The 18,156-nt window shown below is 39.3% G+C and overlaps 1 protein-coding gene across 3 annotated transcripts in view; it reads right to left on the bottom strand.

Annotated features, from left to right (window-relative positions):
* The window catches only part of SOHLH2 (spermatogenesis and oogenesis specific basic helix-loop-helix 2), a 55,740-nt gene extending 43,541 nt beyond the window's left edge, over positions 1-12,199 (bottom strand). The window contains exon 1 of one of the 3 annotated variants that reach the window (XM_008273548.4): positions 11,726-12,199. In XM_008273548.4, coding sequence (XP_008271770.3) covers positions 11,726-11,773 — 48 coding nt within the window. In that variant the 5' untranslated portion in view covers positions 11,774-12,199. Of the gene's footprint in view, positions 1-9,962; positions 10,445-11,725 lie in introns of those variants that run through there. The other 2 variants (XM_051831785.2, XM_051831787.2) reach the window with 2 other exon arrangements.
* Positions 12,200-18,156: the final 5,957 nt, after the last annotated feature.

Below are 18,156 nucleotides of genomic sequence, written 5' to 3'. Positions count from 1 at the left end.
TTAGTATCTGGGCATGCACAAAATGTCACGTAGGAGACATCAAATAAAGGCTCCAAATGCAAAGACTGCTGCACAGCTGGTCGGCTGAAAGCACCTCAAGGAGAGGGCTATGAATTGCATGTCCTCAGCACCTAGGGTGGTAGACAGATTTAATGCTATTTTCAAAAGTTTTACTTATCACTGCTATTCTACTCCGATCTTCCTGCAGATTTGTATTATCAACAGATAACATTCTTGTGACTCCCAATCGCCTGTCCCACCAGAAAATGTTTTTTTTTTTCTTTTTGAAGAGAAAACCAAACTTGTATCTCTCCTGCATATTTATTTTGGTGAAATACACATTCCAGAGGACAGAGAAAGATCTAAATTCCTAAATCCTATAGAAACAAAGTCCTTTGAATGGAATACACATGCTATTCAAATCCCAATATTAGGAATCCAAAAGACTATTCCAACTAGAGGGTATTTTCAACTACATGCAATTGGGAAAAAATAGCATTCCTAAGCTCACTTTTTATTTCTGTTTCATTCTTTTAACTAATGAAGAAAACTCCTTGAAAATGGCCAAGAGGGGATGGCACTGTGGCATAGTGGGTAAAGCCACTGCCTGCAGTGCTGGCATCCCATATCAGTGCCAGTTCAAGTCCTGGCTGCTCCACTTCCGATCCAGTTCTCTGCTATGGCCTGGGAAATTAAAAGATGGCCCAAATCCTTGGGCCCCTGTTTTTGCATGGGAGACCCAGAAGAAAATCCTGGTTCCTGGCTTCAGATTGGTGCAGCTCTGGCAGTTGAGGCTAATTGAGGAGTGAACCAGTGGATGGAAGACCTCTTTCTCTGTCTCTCTACCTCTCCTTCTCTCTGAGTAACTCTGACTTTCAAATAAATAAATAAATCTTAAGAAAAGAAGGAAAGCAAGCAAGCAAGCAAGCAAGAAAGACGAGAGAGAGAGAGAGAGAGAGAGAGAAAGAAGAGAGAGAGAGAGAGAAAGGGAGATGGTCCACAGTGGGGCTTCCCAAGGGGAACAAGAAAGAACGGGTGAGTTACAGGAAATTAAGCAAGAATTTAAAGTAAGCAAAACTTCTGCACTTCTATCAGCTCACATTCCAGTTATCATCCTTCCTTCCTTTCTCCTTCTCCTTTTCCTTGTCAAACCTTAATATACTCTCTTCCCTAGAAGCAACCACTATCCACAGTTTGGTGTCTATCTTTCCAGACAATTTTCACAAACATATAATACATATCTATAGCTTTTTTAATAAATGGGATATTACATTCTTAAAAGGTGAGTTGCTTTTTTTCACTTAAAAATGTAGCTTGACAATGTCTTTAAAATTCTGGCTCACTGGAAATATTTTTATTTTCCAGGTTGTTGTAGATTTATTCTCTTCAAAATGTTGCCTATCATTTTGGGAGAATCAAGAGTGATGTGATCTGTAATCTTAATCCTGTCCTCATTTCATTTTTTTAAAAGATTTATTTATTTATTTGAAAGTCAGCTATAGAAAGAGAGGTAAAGAGAGAAAGAGGGAGAGAAATCTTCCATCTGTTGGCTCACTCCCCAGAAGGCCACAATGGTCAGGGCCGGGCCAGGTCAAAGCCAGGAGCCAATCCTGTCCTCATTTCTATAATAATCAATCAAGCCATTCTCTTAATGCTGGATTTTGATGTTAATATAATGCTATGATACTATTGTACATTTGTAAATAAATCTTATGCAAATAAGCATATATCTTAAAGTCAAAACTACAACAGTTTTTGAACTTTGTTATTGTCAAATTGTTCGTGAAAGATACAAAACTCATATCCCCACCAACAGTATATTTCAGTACCCATTCCCACAAACCCTTACTGATTATCTTTGCTCTTTTAAAAATTTTGCCAGTATTGTGAGGAAAAAAGAAACACCTAATTTTCCCTCATTGGCATGTTTTCAAAATAATGGTGAAATTGAGTACCTTTTAATCTTAGTGGTAAATCTGTATTTCTATTTATTGCATATTGTACTTATTATACATGCTCACTTACTACCTTTGTCTACTCTCCTTTGCAAGGCTTGTCTTTTTCTTACTATTGTTAGGGAGCTTAAATATTTTGGATATTAGTTAACTACTTGCTTTTCCAATTTGTCATTTGGCCTTCAATTTTGATTATAAGGTATCTTGTTACTCATAAATGTTTAATATTTGTAACAGGAGCTAATGTTGGGCACAGCAGGTTAAGCCACTGCCTGTGAGGCTGGCACCCCAAATGAGTTCCAGCTTAGGTCCTGGCTGCTCCACTTCCGATCCAGTTCCCTGTTCATGTGCCTGGGAAAGCAGTGGAGGGCAGCCCAAGGGGCCCAAGCCACCCACCTGGGAGACCTGGATCCAGTTCCAGGATCCTTATTTCAACCTGCCCCAGTACCGTTGTGGCCATTTGAGGAGTGAATCAGTAGATGGAGGATCTGTCTCTCCCTCTCATAACTCTGCCTTTCAAATAAATCAATCTTTAAAAAGTATATTTAGTAATGAATGTAGCATTTGTTTATGACTTTGGTGAATTCTGTCTTGCTTTCACAGTCAACTGTTTATGTTCAAATATTCCTTGATAGTATATTCTAATGATTTTTTATTTAACTTTGCCATCTGGGAATTATTTGGCAATTAACATGAGGTGGGTATATATGATTTCATCTTTTTCACATGTAGATATAACTGTGCCAAAGGCATTACTGAACAGACTCTCTCTCAGTGTTTTCAAGCGCCACCATAGAATGTGTGTGTCCATCTGTTTCTAGACTTCATTCTGAACCACTGATCTATGAATTTATTTCTGTACAATATGATGGCTAATTACTAGTTCTTTCAATGCATATCATATTTGATAGAGCATATGAGGGCACTTCAAACTGCATGAAAAAGTGGAATTAAGAGATAAAAATATGCAAAATTTATTTCTCAACATAAGCTCCATTAAGTTCAAGACATTTTTATGATTGATAGTACCAGCCATTCAGTCTATCCCTAAAGAACTGAGGGTACCAGGAATATAACGTTAATGAAGCCATATTTACATTACTGAAGAGACACACATGTTCTTTGAAGACTCTTTTAAGATTAAGAAGCAAAAAAAGTTAGAGGAGCCAGGTGAGGACTGTGAGGTGGATGTCTCATGTTTTCTCAGAGAAACACATGAAATTGCCCTTGTCTGATGAGAGGAGTGAGCAGTAGCTCTGTCATGGAAGAGAGAACTCTCTGGGGAAGCTTTCATGAGTGTTTTTCTACTAAACCTTTGGCTTTGTCAAAACACCCTCAGAATAAACAGAAGTCAACAAGCAAAATGCTTTGCATATGTCCCCCAAAACTGTTGCCATGAACCTTGCTCTTGGCCACTGTTTTGGCTTTGACTGGACCACTTCTACTTCTTGGTAGTCATTTCCTGGAATGTGCTTTGTCTTCAAGATCACACTGGTGAAGCCACATTTCATCTCCTGCCATAATTTTTCAAATAAATGCTTTAGGATCTAAACTGTTTAAAATTTCCATTGAAAGCTCTGCCCTTGTCTGCAGCTGACCCAGGCACAACTGTTTATTCCACTTTTTCAGTCAGAATTGTGTAAATGGAACTAATTGAGTACTCTGTGGTCTTGTCTATTGATTCTGCTGTTAATCATTGGTCCTCCTTAGGCCACAAAAACAGTATTTTTTCCTTGCATATTGATATGGATGATCTGCTGCTGGGGGCTACATTTTCAACATCATTACATCCCTTCTTCAAATGAATTATCCCTTTATAAACTAATGATTCCTGTTGGGCACTGTCCCCATAAACTTTTCATAAAGCACCAGTGATTTCACTATTCTTCCACCTAACCATCAACACAAATCTGATATTTGTTCTTGCTTCAATTTTAACAGAATTCATCTTGCTCTTGTAAGGCTCTTTTCAAACTGCTGTCTTATTTTTAGTGCCTCAAAATATATCCTCCTATTCAGACATGCTATAACAATTTAGTATGAGTTTATTTTAGAATGAAGAAATTTGGAAAGACATGCATGGTCTTTTCATAATACACATTTCCACGAATCTTTTGAAGAATATTAATATTGTTTCCTTCTTGTTATTTGTCAGTTTGGTTCTTAGATATTCTCTCACAATTTTTCTTCCAACAGAATTTTAGCATTAGTTTGTCCAGGAACCCTATTAAGTTTTGATTATGGTTGGACATAATTTAAAGGTTAACTAGAAAATATTCTGTAGTAAATCTCCCAATTAAGGAGGATGACTCAGAGAATTTGGTTTTATTAATATTCTTCAGTTTTATAGTTATTTTCATATAGTTTTTGCTTACGTTCTTGCATTTTTCTTTCTAGGTATTTCAACATTGGAAGTGATTATGAGGGGATATATTTTCTCCCTCATTATATTTTCTGACTGATTATAGCTGACATATAGAGAGGCTACTGATTTCTATATAAGGAACTTGTTTTATGTCCTTTATAGTACTCTCTATTTAGTTCCAATACATTTTGATTCTTCTCAATTTCTTAGGTAGAAAATAATACTTTTAAAAAAAAAAAGATTTATTTATTTGAAAGGCAGAGTTAGAGAAAGAGGGAGGGAGGGGCAGAGAGAGATATCTTTGATCCACTGGTTCACTTCTCAAATGGCTGCAATAGCTGGGGCAGGACTAGGTTGAAGCTAAGAACCAGGAGATTCATTAGGGTCTCCCCTGTGGGTGCAGGAGCCCAAGCACTGGGGCCATCTTTTGCTACTCTTCCAGGTGTTTTAGCAGGGAGCTGGATTGAAAGTGGAGCAGCCAGGACTCAAACTGGCACCCATGAAATACTGGTATTGCCTCCAATCATGCTGTCTTGAAAAAGAAAATAACATTTTTATATCTGTTCATAGAGTTTTTGAGGCTTTTTTTAATGATCTTAAAGAATTGGCTAGACCATCCAAAACAATGAATAGCAGGAGTGACAGTGTACATTCTTTCCTTGTTCTTTTGGTGGGAATATTTCAAATACTTTTCTTACCAAATATGATACTGAAGGTTTCTGGTCAACATCCTTTATCAAATTAAATTTTTTCTGTTTAAAGACCAAGAATTATAAATCATAAATGAGCCCCAGATTTTTCAAATGGTTTTACAGTATTGACATTACATTATTTTTTATCCTTTAATCTGTTAGGTAGTGAATTACATTAACAGATTTCCCAATGCCAAGCCCTCATTGTAATGTTGGGATAAACCTATTCATGGCATGTAATGGATTCAAGTTATTCATTTTTAGATTTCTACATCTATGATCATAGATTAAATTGCTTATAATTTTGTTTTATTGTCTTACCTGCTTTAGGTATCAGGGATATGCCAGGCTTGAATAGTGAAACAAACCACTTCAATATGATCCCATGGTCTTGAATACTTTTATACAGAGTTACCTGCTTCTTGAAGTTTAGATAAAACATGACTACAAAACCTTATCCTGAAGGCATTTATAAACATGGGAATTTGATTAACTTTTACAATTCCTTAGTGATTATTGGTAAATTAACATTTTCAGCCTTTCCTGAAGTGAATTTTGCTCATGTATATTTTAAAAAATCCATAACTTTGAAAAAATGCATAACTTTGAAATATATGTAAGATTTATTACTGTTATTGAGTTAAAGTTTCTAACTAGAAATGAATATTTAATTTTTTAATCTTTGCTGATAATGTATTATTGGAGAAAACAGAGCCATTTGATCCAATTATATGTTATATAATTGGTAGTTATATGTGACTAATTTTAACTTTTGTTAATTATAATTATATAAATCAGAAATTTTGTCTACATGTAATTAGTTAGACAGCATAATATCCACATGTAGTAATCAGACAGCATAATAACAGAACATTTTCATCATTTCAGAAAGTTCCATTGGACAGCATATCCCATAGATGTTGACATAAGAGTACATTTATGTTCATTCACTACTAAAGAGTATACACCTTCTATTTATATTTCCATTTTAACTGAAGAGTTTATTAACTATGAATAGGCATATTTAATTTTCAAGAGGAGAGTATGTTTGCTTTTGGTTTTTAATTTTTTTGGTTATTCATTAGTTCATTTCTTATTTCAATTCATCATCCACAGTGAATGTGTCCTGCATAAAAACAATGTACTTTTTAGTATTTGTTGATATTTTATTCACAATCTAAAACACTGTCAATTTTTGGTAATGTACAATGGGTATTTAAGAATAATGCTTATTTTCTGTAGGGCAAAAAGGTCTATTATACGTCTTTCAGAGCAAACTTGATTTTTTCTTCGTTAATTCACTTTAACTTTCAGTTTATGAGACAGTTATGTTAAAATCTCCTTCTTAAATTATGGTCTTGTCAATTTATCAATTTCTCTAACTATAGGTTCTATTTTTAATTATGTTATAAAGGTTCATAATTATACACATTTAAACTAATATCAAGTGATAATATTTAAAACATACTATATAATGATTTATAATGACTATTTGGCATGTTACATACTAAAATTGATAATCACATATAGAAAAAACATATATATTATATATACATATAAAATATACATCATTGCCCTTTTTAATACATTTGGGATTTTATTTTGTCTAAATATAGCTCTTAATTTTTCGTATCTCTATATTTTGAAACTTTCCATTCATTTTCATTTTGTGTGACTTTTTAAAATAATATATAGAATTTTTTATTTTTTTCCACCATTTGAGTTTTTAGTTTTTAATGGAAGAATATAATTACAGGACATCAAATATGATTAAATAGCCAATTAATTGGTAAACATGTATAACAATGTAAAACGCTTTTATTCCTTTCATTTGTTATTTCAGGTTTCCCATTTACTATATTTTTTTTCTCCCATGTCTTCCGTATGCTGATCAATTTTTTTCCCATCCTGCCCCTCCTATAAATGCTTTGCAAATTAAATCCCTTAGAGTTCTATCTTTTAAGTAGCTAATTGTCTTTGTGTTTTGAAATAGTTTCAGATTTACAGATGAGCCACAAAGAGTATGCTGAGTTGTCATAACCTCTCCATCCGGCTTCTCTCAGAATGTCTTACACACCATGCATTTTAATTAAAACTAAAAAAAAATTGCAGTTCTTACAAAAATCTTTTTTAAAAAACTAAGAATTTAATATCAAAACAGTGCTATTTGAAAGCCTTCATTTGGGTCTCACTAATTTTTCTACTCAAGTCCTAGATCCCCATCCAGGACAACAAGTTATATTTAGCCTTCATGTCTCTGAGTCTCCTCTAATCTGTAATGATTTTCCACTTTTTCCTGATTTTTTCAAGAGTGCTGGTCAAGTATTCCGTAGAATACCCCAATACTTGGACTTGTCTGACATTTTCTCATGATTACACTGGGATCATGGATTTGGGGAGGAACCCCACAGACACAACACGTCCTTCTTATAGTGCCAGCACGTTTTTTGAAATAAAGGCAGGTTTACTCCGAAAGTCAAGCAATTTGGTTTACTTCCCTCCTGAGCAGACAGCCATCTTCCCTTTTCTCTTTCTTGCTAATGAAATAGGTCTGGAAATCCCCCACACCTGGAGCCCTTGTCCCATACACAGTTCATTTTCTTTACAAAGCAGTCCTGGCTTTTGTCCTAGGGTTAAAAGTACTGTTGCCCCCACAGTAGGAGGAACTGAGAGAGTCCCAGGAGGAGGCGCCTGCTGGCCCAGGTGCGGTACATCCAGATAATTCAATAGGAGGTGAACACCTTCCATCTTTGTTTCTATTCTCATTGAGCCTAGACTATCCCTAAAATTGTGCTGCCTCTGCATTTCTTCTCCTCACATCTAGTAAGATGTAGTTTTTCTACTTTTATTACACTAGCATTTTGATCCCATCTGCTTTTTAAATTACAAGTTGCCCTGTGTATTTTTTTTTTTTTTTAATGTTTAGAGAAAAACTGCTTTGTTCGAACCAAGCTCCCATTAGGGACTAGGTATTGCATTTTGTTATTATGTCTCATTGGACTTTTCAGAATACTAACCCATCACTTTATTTTTCCATGATATTTATGTCCTAAAGGTATCATTCCATCTAAAATGATCTCCTGCTAAGGGGTTTGGGATAGACAGGGAGGTTGACATGTGTGCTCAATCCACCACCATGAGCCAGTCTCGCTCACCTGCCCCCAGTGACCTTAATAAAAATAAAAAACATGAACTTTTTAGCACGGCCTTTTATAGCCTGATGTCTACCTACCTGAGCTTGTTTCCTTCTGCTTCCCTCAAACACCCTCATTCTCAGCATAACATTTTCATATGAATTTTGCACCACACCAGAGCGCACTGGGGCCTTAGTGTGGTTTTGTTTCATAAACATCCCTCTCTTCCAGCAACACGGGACCTTAACCCACGGTGCTGCTCGCTAGTGCAGATCGTCTGCACATCTCCACTGTAATACATGATATTCTTCTCTTCTCTTACATTGCCTTCTTCAAAGCCAAGCACTGGAACAGTCAGTAACAAGTGGACATAACAGGAGTGATTATGGGTTTCTTTTTTAATTAACCTGGCTAATAGAGGCAACTTACAAATGTCCACAAAAGAACCCACCTAGCATGGATGGAATGGCCATATAATTTATCTTCCAAACTGATATACTTTTGAGAATGAAAAGGAATGCTATTGATAACTACACTAATATAATATCTATAAATCAAGGTTTCCTGGACTATGAATGGCTTGTAAACCTTTCCATTAGAAGAGTTTATTTTTCTCCTTTAAAAACCCTAATACTTCGCGTGTCTGCTTAAACATGGTTGATATTTATTCCATACACAGGTATTCACTGAACCATACTACAGGACACACAGTGCTGAGCGCCCGGAATAAACGGTGAACAAACAGGCAAGGTCCCTGCCCTCATGGGGCTTTTATTCTCCACTTTCAGAAAGCATGACTTTGAATCACTGCAACACAGAAGAGGGTACAAGCTTCAGTTCCACCAAAGCTGTTAACTGATCTCTGCTAACAGTCTGACGCAGTGCAGAGAGGGCAGAAAGACCAGTGTCTGTCACTTAGCTCAGGCACCTACTAGTGGCTTTGAAGAAAATACTGCTGTGATCCTCATCTGGGCTTACACTATGAAACTGTTAGAAGGAGCAATGTTTGTACAAATGCTCTAAAGGAGGTCATTGCCATGCTCTCTCAAACACCACCAAACCTGTGCACAAAGAACACAGAAAACATCAGGTCTATCAGACAGAAAGAGAGATGGGGGGGGGGGGGGTAACACTGGTAGGGGGGTGGGAATCGGCCCATGCCCAGGCAGTAAGAATAGCTCTAATCAGAACTGCTCCCTGCATTGCTTGAGTCACAGAGTTCAGCAAAGAGGGTGTCTTGCAGAGCAAACGGTAAGCTTGCAAGAGCAGTAATCAGCTGCCTGCCTAAAGTCCTTTCCCAGCGGGCACCTGCTGATCTGACTCCTAGTGTCTTGCCAGAATCTGTCTATCTCGTGGAGAAAAGTCAAGAGTGAGCTACATGGGGTAGAACGTGGGTTCTGGGAAGTAGGGAGAAAACTGTAAGAGGTGGGAAAGAGATCCAGAAAGGGATGGGAGGCACAAACATCATGACCCTGCTGCCCTGCCCAGGAATCTGAAGTTTTTGCACAGTGCCTTGTGCCACGGCACAGAGGGAGTACAAAATAAAGTGGTTCTGCACAGAGCTGATTTGTTCTCTTGCCACAGGCTTCTTTCCCTGCCCTACAAATTCAGTGCCATTGCACACACAGAATGTTAACCATCAAATTAGAGCTTTGCTCCAGTGCACTTTCCTAAGGTAACAGAAATTCACTGAGTACCAAATACCTTTACAAACAACAAAAATCTGAATATTAATTCAGTTAAAAATACCTTATTGGAATTGTAATAAGAACATGAATAGTAAGAAGGACCTATTGATAAAATATGTTTCCAGTACCTCCTTCTTTGTAAAGCTGCCTTTTAGTACATCTAAGATTTTCACCTGTGAGCACAATTGGAGGACAGTAGGCTTCCTCTGACAGAAAAGCTTCTTCCATTCAGATTGCTTACTGTAACTTTTATTTTTTAAAGAAAAGCAATACAGATTCATTGGGAAATACTAGGAAATTTTAAAAAGCCTAAAGTGAAAATAAAAAACATCTGTAATTCCACCACTCAGGAATAAGGACTGCTAATACCTTGCGGTATCTCCCTTAAGTATAGGCAGTTTTTACTAATGTGACATCATCATCACCAACATTCCTTATCCATTCTGTTTGATTTCCATGGTCACAGACACACAAGGCACTTTAAAACACTGGATTTCCATTTGCAATCTGTGGCAGGCTAAATCCTTAATTAGTAACAGCAGGTGCTAAAGCGCTTAAAGCAAATCACTCCCACATTTTAGTGAGTTGTTATTTATGTCACTCTTATCACCGGGAGCAGCGCCTCCGACAATCAGGAGCAGCTGCATGGGCCGCTGCTCGCACAGGGCCACGGTGGGCCTGCAGTTTCCCCAGGAGCCCAGGGATTTAACATCCAGCAAGCTGCTCTTGCAGCAAAGGCACACAAAAGGTTCAGCCGGGGCTCTGACTCTCACGGGCAGGAGACCATAATTACCTACGTACTACTACATAATCAGCTGTTTTATTCGGAATTCCATTTTGTGCAGTTTTGCTTAATCCTGTACCATAATATTTCTCCTGAAGAGTTAAAATCGGTTTCTGCATCTTAAGGAAATTAAGAGAAAAATCTGCCACACAGGTCCACTTCAAGGTGGTGATGATTCCGTTCTGGAAAGCTTGTTCTCGAGATTAAACACCCACAGCCTTGTCGGGGCAACAAAACGGCACTCAGCACGCGAGGCTTCCCCTCACACCCGCCCGGAAGAAACCCTCGATAAGAGGAAGCCGATGAAGGCCAGCGGGCCTGGCCTCCGGGCTGGGCGAGTTTTGCTTTCCCTTTCTTCCTAGCGCGGTAGTATTCACCGTTGGTTTTTTACCTAGAAGCGTCACAACGCCAACCTGCGCCTAGCTAAGCGGGTGACAAGTGCTTTCAGAAGAGGCCAGCGAGCTTGCTGATTTTCAGGGCGGTGGGAGGGCCGTGCGGAGAGCGCCCTTCTCTGCACAGAGCTGCCTGATTAGGTGGCCGCTCCAGGAAGGACACTCGGCGACACGCTGCTAGTGGGTGAAAAAAAAAAAAAAAAAAAAAAAAAAAAAAAAAAAAAAAAAAAAAAAAAAAAAAAACATGAACTTGCCAATCCGTGCAGCGACAGGAATGCATATTAAACTTCCCATAGTAAAAACGACGATTCACGTTTTGTCCAGAAGTGGCTGCCCAATGCTCTCCAAGTGGCCTTCTGCTTGAAAGACGACCAGGATCAAGAGCAGGGAGGAGGATTTCTTTCATAGAACAGCTTAGCTCACTTTCTGCCTTGGCCTCTTTTGCTGAGGTAATTTAGCCCGGCTTCCAACCTCAAGGCCCTGGAGGCCGGAGGCCGGGTCCTCCGGATGGCCTCTCTGGAGCCGCGTTCGCAAATGGCCAGCTCAGGGCACCTGGGCAGGGAGGCCTTGCCAGAGCCTGGAAGCCGCCCTCTGGCGGGCCCCTCGATGGGAGCTACCTGAGGCCAGCTTTCGAGGGTAGAGGCGCCAGAACCCAGCGCCTGCCCGCGGGTTTATAAACGCAGCTGCCTCCCCTTCTTCCTCCTGCGCCTCTTACCTGGTCTGAAAGCGGGCCGAGCTCTGGGCTGATAATTGAGGCCGCCATGGCGCGCTGCGCACGTGCTGGGTCCTGGGGCAGCCTCCCCACAGGAGGAGCTCGGCAGCCCGCCGCGTCCTCCGCGAGCGCGCCCTCCGCGCTAATGGCTGCAGCTGTGGGAGTGCACGCCCCTTAAAGTGGCCTTGCCTCTCCTCGCCTCGGGACCGGGCACCCAGGGCAGCTCTGGGACCCTCTGAGGAGCTGGCCTGATCTCTGCCTGAGGGGGCTTTTCCCAGTGTGCCTAGCAAATGTGCTCCCAGGGCCTTAGCAGACCATGGCATTTGCACTTTGCCCACCCCAAGTTCACAAAGCACTAGGACTCAGAATCGCCACCACCCCTCCCTGGGGAAGCCTGGGGCTTATACTTATTTAGGGGCAGTCTTTTAAGTTCAAAGGTTAAGAATTAGCGAACCCTTAGGATTTTTTTCCCCTTTCCTAGACAAACACGTATAGGATGGGGAAGAGAAAAGCTGTCCTGGCGCTTTTTTTCTAAACCACTAAGGAATTAAGCACTTTCGAAGCATTCGTTTTGTCCCGTAGTGTCACAAATATCTTGCTGTTTTCTCAACTGAGAAAGTAAGACAATAAGGAAGAATTCCGGTGGCTACTGTTGTAGGCCCTCTGTTGAGCTTTCATTAAACGCTTAGATCTATTGAGCACCAGGACGGGTGAGGGATCCTTCCCTTCTGTCTGCAACATGGCGGCGATTTTTCCACCGCTGGCAGTGTGGTGGTAAGAAACTTGATCTCACTTGAACACTGGCTACTTAAGTGCTCTGGGGGAAACGCGACGGCAGGTGGGTCATTTCTGGGCAAGCCTCCTGGTGTGGCAGCAGCTGCTGCCTTTCGGGAACCTGATTTAGATCATGAGAGCAATGCAAAAACATTGCTGCGGTTCTCCGTGCTTTTGATATAAGGAAACAGTACCGATAAATTTCTAACGGGATCATTCTGCATTATTTTTGGGAGTCAATGCACACATTTTAATAGAAACGAATTTTGCTTCTTTATTGTGTGATGAATCAGGAATTGAACATCTAGAAAAATGTCTGTAAAGCAGTGGGTTTGTTCACCACCATAGGACAATGGTGGAGTCGTGCCCAAACACTGGGGTGGGGTGTGAACTGGGGGAGCTTTGAGCATTTTCTTCGTGAATGGGAACCAGATTTTCATTGCATCTGATTCTAAAAATGAGAGACCCCAGATACTAGGGAATGAAATCAAGCAGAACAATCTGCGTTATCATGCTTCTAAAAGAGAGTTACAATATGGAGGAAAGGCGTTAGATGGTGCCCTAAACTGTTCTAGCTGCTACACAACTGCCACAGAATGGTGGCTTATAAACAACAGAAATTTTACTTCTCACAGTCAGGAGACTAAAATGTCCAAGATCAAGGCATTATCAGATGCAGTGTGTGGGAAGCGCTGGCTTCCTTGTTCCCAGACAGCGTCTTTTCACTGTGTCCTCACATGGCAGAAGGGACTGGTGAGGCTCTTAGGCCTCTTTAACTTAAGGGCATTGATCCCATTCCTGAGGGCTCCTTCCTCATAACCTAATTACCTCTTAAAGTCCCACTTTCCAATACCATCATCTTGAGGATTGGAGTTTTAACATGTTACTTCTGTGGTTACAGCCTTTTGAGAGCATTCCCTTTTGGTCTTAGCATTTTTGAAAGGGATGGACAATTAAATAATCTCTAGAGTCCCCCAAGTTCTAAGTTTCTGTGATTTTTGAGAAGCCAAGTCAGCAACATTGGATATAACATACACAGTTTATCCTATAAAATGGTCAGATGGAAAATTTTCAAACATTTAAGGCATAGGTTCTTTTTTAAAAATTTTTAAAAACTTTTATTTAATAAATATAAATTTCCAAAGTACAACTTTTGGATTATAGTGGCTTTTCCCCCCATAACCACCCTCTCACCCGCAACCATCCCATCTCCCACTCCCTCTCCCATCCCATTCTCCATCAAGATTCATTTCCAATTATCTTTATATAGAGAAGATCTACTTAGTATTTACTAAGTAAAGATTTCAACAGTTTGCACCCACACAGAAACACAAAGTGTAAAGTACTGTTTGAGTACTAGTTATACCATTAATTCACATAGTACAGCACATTAAGGACAGAGGTCCTACATGGGGAGTAAAAGTGCACAGTGACTCCTGTTGTTGATTTAACAATTGACACTCTTATTTATGACGTCAGTAATCACCCGAGGCTCCTGTCATGAGCTGCCAAGGCTATGGAAGCCTCTTGAGTTCGCCAACTCAAATCTTATTTAGACAGGGTCATAGTCAAAGTGGAAGTTCTCTCCTCCCTTCAGAGTAAGGTACCTCCTTCTTTGATGGCCTGTTCTTTCCACCGGGATCTCACTCACAGAGAACTTTCATTTAGTCTTTTTTTTTTTTTTTTTTTTTTTGGCCACAGTGTCTTGGCTTTCCATGCCTGAAATACCCTCATGGGCTTTTTAGCCAGATCCGAAAGGGCATAGGTTCTTTATAAAAGTTCATTTGAATGGAGCCTCTTATTATATATTACCTGCAAAGCTATTCAGGGTATATACATACTGTGAAAAATAATTATAATTTAATGTAAGGGGGATATTATAAGGCATATGCTATGAATGTTAATAATTTTAAGTGACTGGAAAACTATTTTCTAAAACTGAATTAAGAATGCAAGTTTTTTAATATATTTATGTAGAATTGGTCATAATATTTTATACTTCACAGTATTCAGTTTTCCATCAAAAATATAAATAGCATACTTAGCATACTTACATTCTTGGGAAACAGAAAATATCCATCTGCCAATTTGTCTCCAGTAAATGAGTATGACTCAAGAAAGCTAAAGGTGACAAAATATTAAATGGTTTATACCCAATGGAATAATCTACCAGGTGTATTGTACAGTTTCTCAGACTCAAGCTAATGTGATTAAGGGCCAGATAAGTCTCTGTTGTAGAAGGCAGTCTTGCACATTATAATGTGTTTAGGAACATCCTTGAACTCTGCCTGCTAGAAGTCGGTTCACTCCCAAGTTGTAACAACAAAATGTTTCAGACACTGTCAGATGTCCCTTGGGGGACAAACCCCCCACCCTACTTCCCAGGAGATGGGTAGCCATTGTTTATAGTAGGTGTCTGTTCATCTATAAAGTAAGCTTTATTTTTCTTAGGAAATTTAAAATGAAAATAAGTTGTTTCTTATGAGGCTTGAACTCATATTCTAGATAGAGAAGAAATTTATTTTTTTCTCTCTCCAACACTGGAGAGGTGCCTTCCTCCCAATAATCCTGAGCATTTTTTTTTACTCAGAAGCAATGAGCCTGTATTAGTTTCAGCAGAAGTTGGAAGTCAGAGAATTAACTATTTCAATTTTCACCAACAGCTTTTCATATTTCACGCACAAAACTCTCTTTTTAAATATATATAATCATTGTGCTTGTACTATCTTCAGAAAAGTAAGTCCAAGAGTCTACTATAACTTGACTAACCATTAGGTACCATTATAAAATTATCAATAAGGATATTTTCATAAGGTTAAGACTCTTGCTTCTACTTCCACCACTCCCATATCCCCCATTCTTTCAAGCAGCTCATCAGACTAACCAGAATGATCTTTTAAAATATAAATCTTAATATTAATTTCCCTTCCTAAAACCCTCTAATTAAGGGAAAGTCCAAATCTTTTTCAATTCAAAAGGCTCTATATCCTGAGTCTACCTCTTTAACCTCATCTCCCACAATGTTTAACCACTTCTCATGACCACTAGTCTTGCTGCATTCTATTGGTTCCCAAGATACTACGTAAAATGCAAAGCTAGAGCACTCTGCCTTTCTTCTTCCCTCTACTCCTTCCCTCAGATTTTCCCATTTCATTTGGATTTGTTATAGTGTCACCTGCTTGGGCACTCCCAATCAGAATCTAACCCCTTACTCTGTTTTCTTTATATCATTTATCTAATGTTATATGAGGGTACTTCAAAAAGTTTGCAGAAAAGTAACGTTACAAGTTTTAGTGCAAAAACATTTTGAAATACATGTATAGTTTATTTATAATATGCATTTCTATGAGCTTTTTGAATGTCTCTCATTTAGAATATTTATTTCTTACTTCCTCTGCTCTCTAGTACAGAAAATTTTCCTGTCTACCATCATCTTACATTGGCTTAGAAAAGCAACTGGCTCATCAGCATTAAGATATTTAAACAAAGCAATGAATTACAGTTATTTTAGTAGTTGCTTGGTATATGTGGCCATATATTCAGGTCTTTCCAGCTCTGTCCTCTGTTTCCTAATCACAACTTGTGTGGTGGAAAGAAAAAGACAGGTCTGGAGGAAACAAAAATGTATTTGTCACAAGAATTATAAACTCAGCATCTTAAAGGCAGAACTGGTATAAATTATGTTGATGGTGACATAGGCAGAGGAGTGGTCAGTTTTAATGTGTCCTTTACCTATTTAAAAATGTACAAGGAATTCCTGGCTCACAAAGTTAAGTTCTGGGCCAGTATTGTGGCATAAATAGGTTAAGCCACCACCTATGACACCAGCATCCCATATGGGCACCATTTTGTGTCCTGGCTGCTCCACTTCTAATCCAGCTCCCAGCTAATACACTTGAGAAAGCACCAGAAAATGGTCCAAGCACTTGGGCCCCTGCACCCATGTAGGAGATCTAGATGAAGTTCTTGACTCCTGGCTTTGGCCTGGCCTAGCCCTGGCCGTTGTGGCCATTTGGGGAGTGAAATAGCAGATAGAAGCCTTCTCTCTCTCTCCTTTTCCCTCTCTCTCTGTAACTCTTTCAAATAAGTAGAAATAAATCTAAAAAGAAAAAAAAAAAACACTTAAGTTCCCATTCCTTAGTATGTCATTAGGGCACACATTATTTTGTTCCAGTCTGGCTTTCTGCATGCAACCTTTAATCAAGTCAACTAGATTTGTTTCTATTCCCTAATAATGTCCTGGGACCAACCTCTTCCCATCCCACCCTACCCCACACCACCCCACCCCACCCCGAACAGTCCCCAGTGTAGGATTTGCACAACTAGTAATTTCTTTCTTTGGAAATACATGATGGGATGGGATGAATCGCCTGGAACCCAGAGAATCCCTTACAGAAGGCATTAGCCTTCGAGCGTCTGTGAGCACAATTCATTGATTTGAGAACCTCCCTGAGTATTCCTTCTGATCCTCCCTAGCTGCTAATTCATTTCTTGGTCTTCTTTGTTTCTGACCTAAAACAAAAACCTTTTCTGGTCCCATTGTCTCTATGTCAAAGTATGACCACTTCTGCTTGCATGTCTCCTTTGTGCCTCTTAATTCTCCTAACTTGCAAGTCCAGTTCTGACAGCTGCACTGTCTAAGGTTTAGTAAGATCACCCCCTGAGCATTCTGATTCATCTTCGGTTTGGTTTCTCCCACACATGCTAACTCACCCTTTTCTTTTGTGGTTAGTCTGGGAAGACAACAGGACAATTTCCCATGTATTCCTAATTCTATCTATGAATATTTGTGCACCCAACCACTCTGCAAAGTAACATGTTAAAACTCCAATCCTCAAGATGATGGTACTGGGAAGTGGGACTTTAAGAGGTAATTAGGTTATGAGGAAGGAGCCCTCAGGAATGGGATCAATGCCCTTAAGTTAAAGAGGCCTAAGAGCCTCACCAGTCCCTTCTGCCATGTGAGGACACAGTGAAAAGACGCTGTCTGGGAACAAGGAAGCCAGTGCTTCCAACACACTGCATCTGATAATGCCTTCATCTTGGACATTTTAGTCTCCTGACTGTGAGAAGTAAAATTTCTGTTGTTTATAAGCCACCATTCTGTGACAGTTGTGTAGCAGCTAGAACAGTTTAGGGCACCATCTAACGCCTTTCCTCCATATTGTAACTCTCTTTTAGAAGCATGATAACGCAGATTGTTCTGCTTGACTTCATACCCTAGTATCTAGTTTATAAAGGGCAGTAATAAATGTTTTTTTCAATGAGTTATGAAATATTTACTTTCGGCAGTGAAAAGGTCAAAGAATAGTACCAACTTCTGAAGTACTCTGTGATAGACTGTAATAAGACTCGACAGTTTTTTCTCATCGTCCAATACACTAATTTACTTTAAAAAGTGGGATTTAGTTCTAATAAATGGGCCTTATATGTCTTCTGGGAAACGTGGAGCTGAACCAAAGTGACCCTGTAACTACAGACAAGGGGGCTGTGTCAGACAAGGACCTGAGCAGGACCAGGCACTGCCAAGTTGATTAATTTGGGCGCATTTTTCCTAGAGTAGCAACACAGCAGAACCAATAGAGTCATTATTAGAGGTCTATTCCCTAAGTCAATCACACGGCTACAAAGTAACTTATTTCCTTTAGCCATAGTGAAAG

This window comes from Oryctolagus cuniculus, chromosome 9 (genome assembly GCF_964237555.1).
Source record: "Oryctolagus cuniculus chromosome 9, mOryCun1.1, whole genome shotgun sequence".
In the NCBI taxonomy this organism is placed as follows: Eukaryota; Metazoa; Chordata; class Mammalia; order Lagomorpha; family Leporidae; genus Oryctolagus; species Oryctolagus cuniculus.
This window is presented reverse-complemented; position numbering and strand designations above follow the sequence as displayed.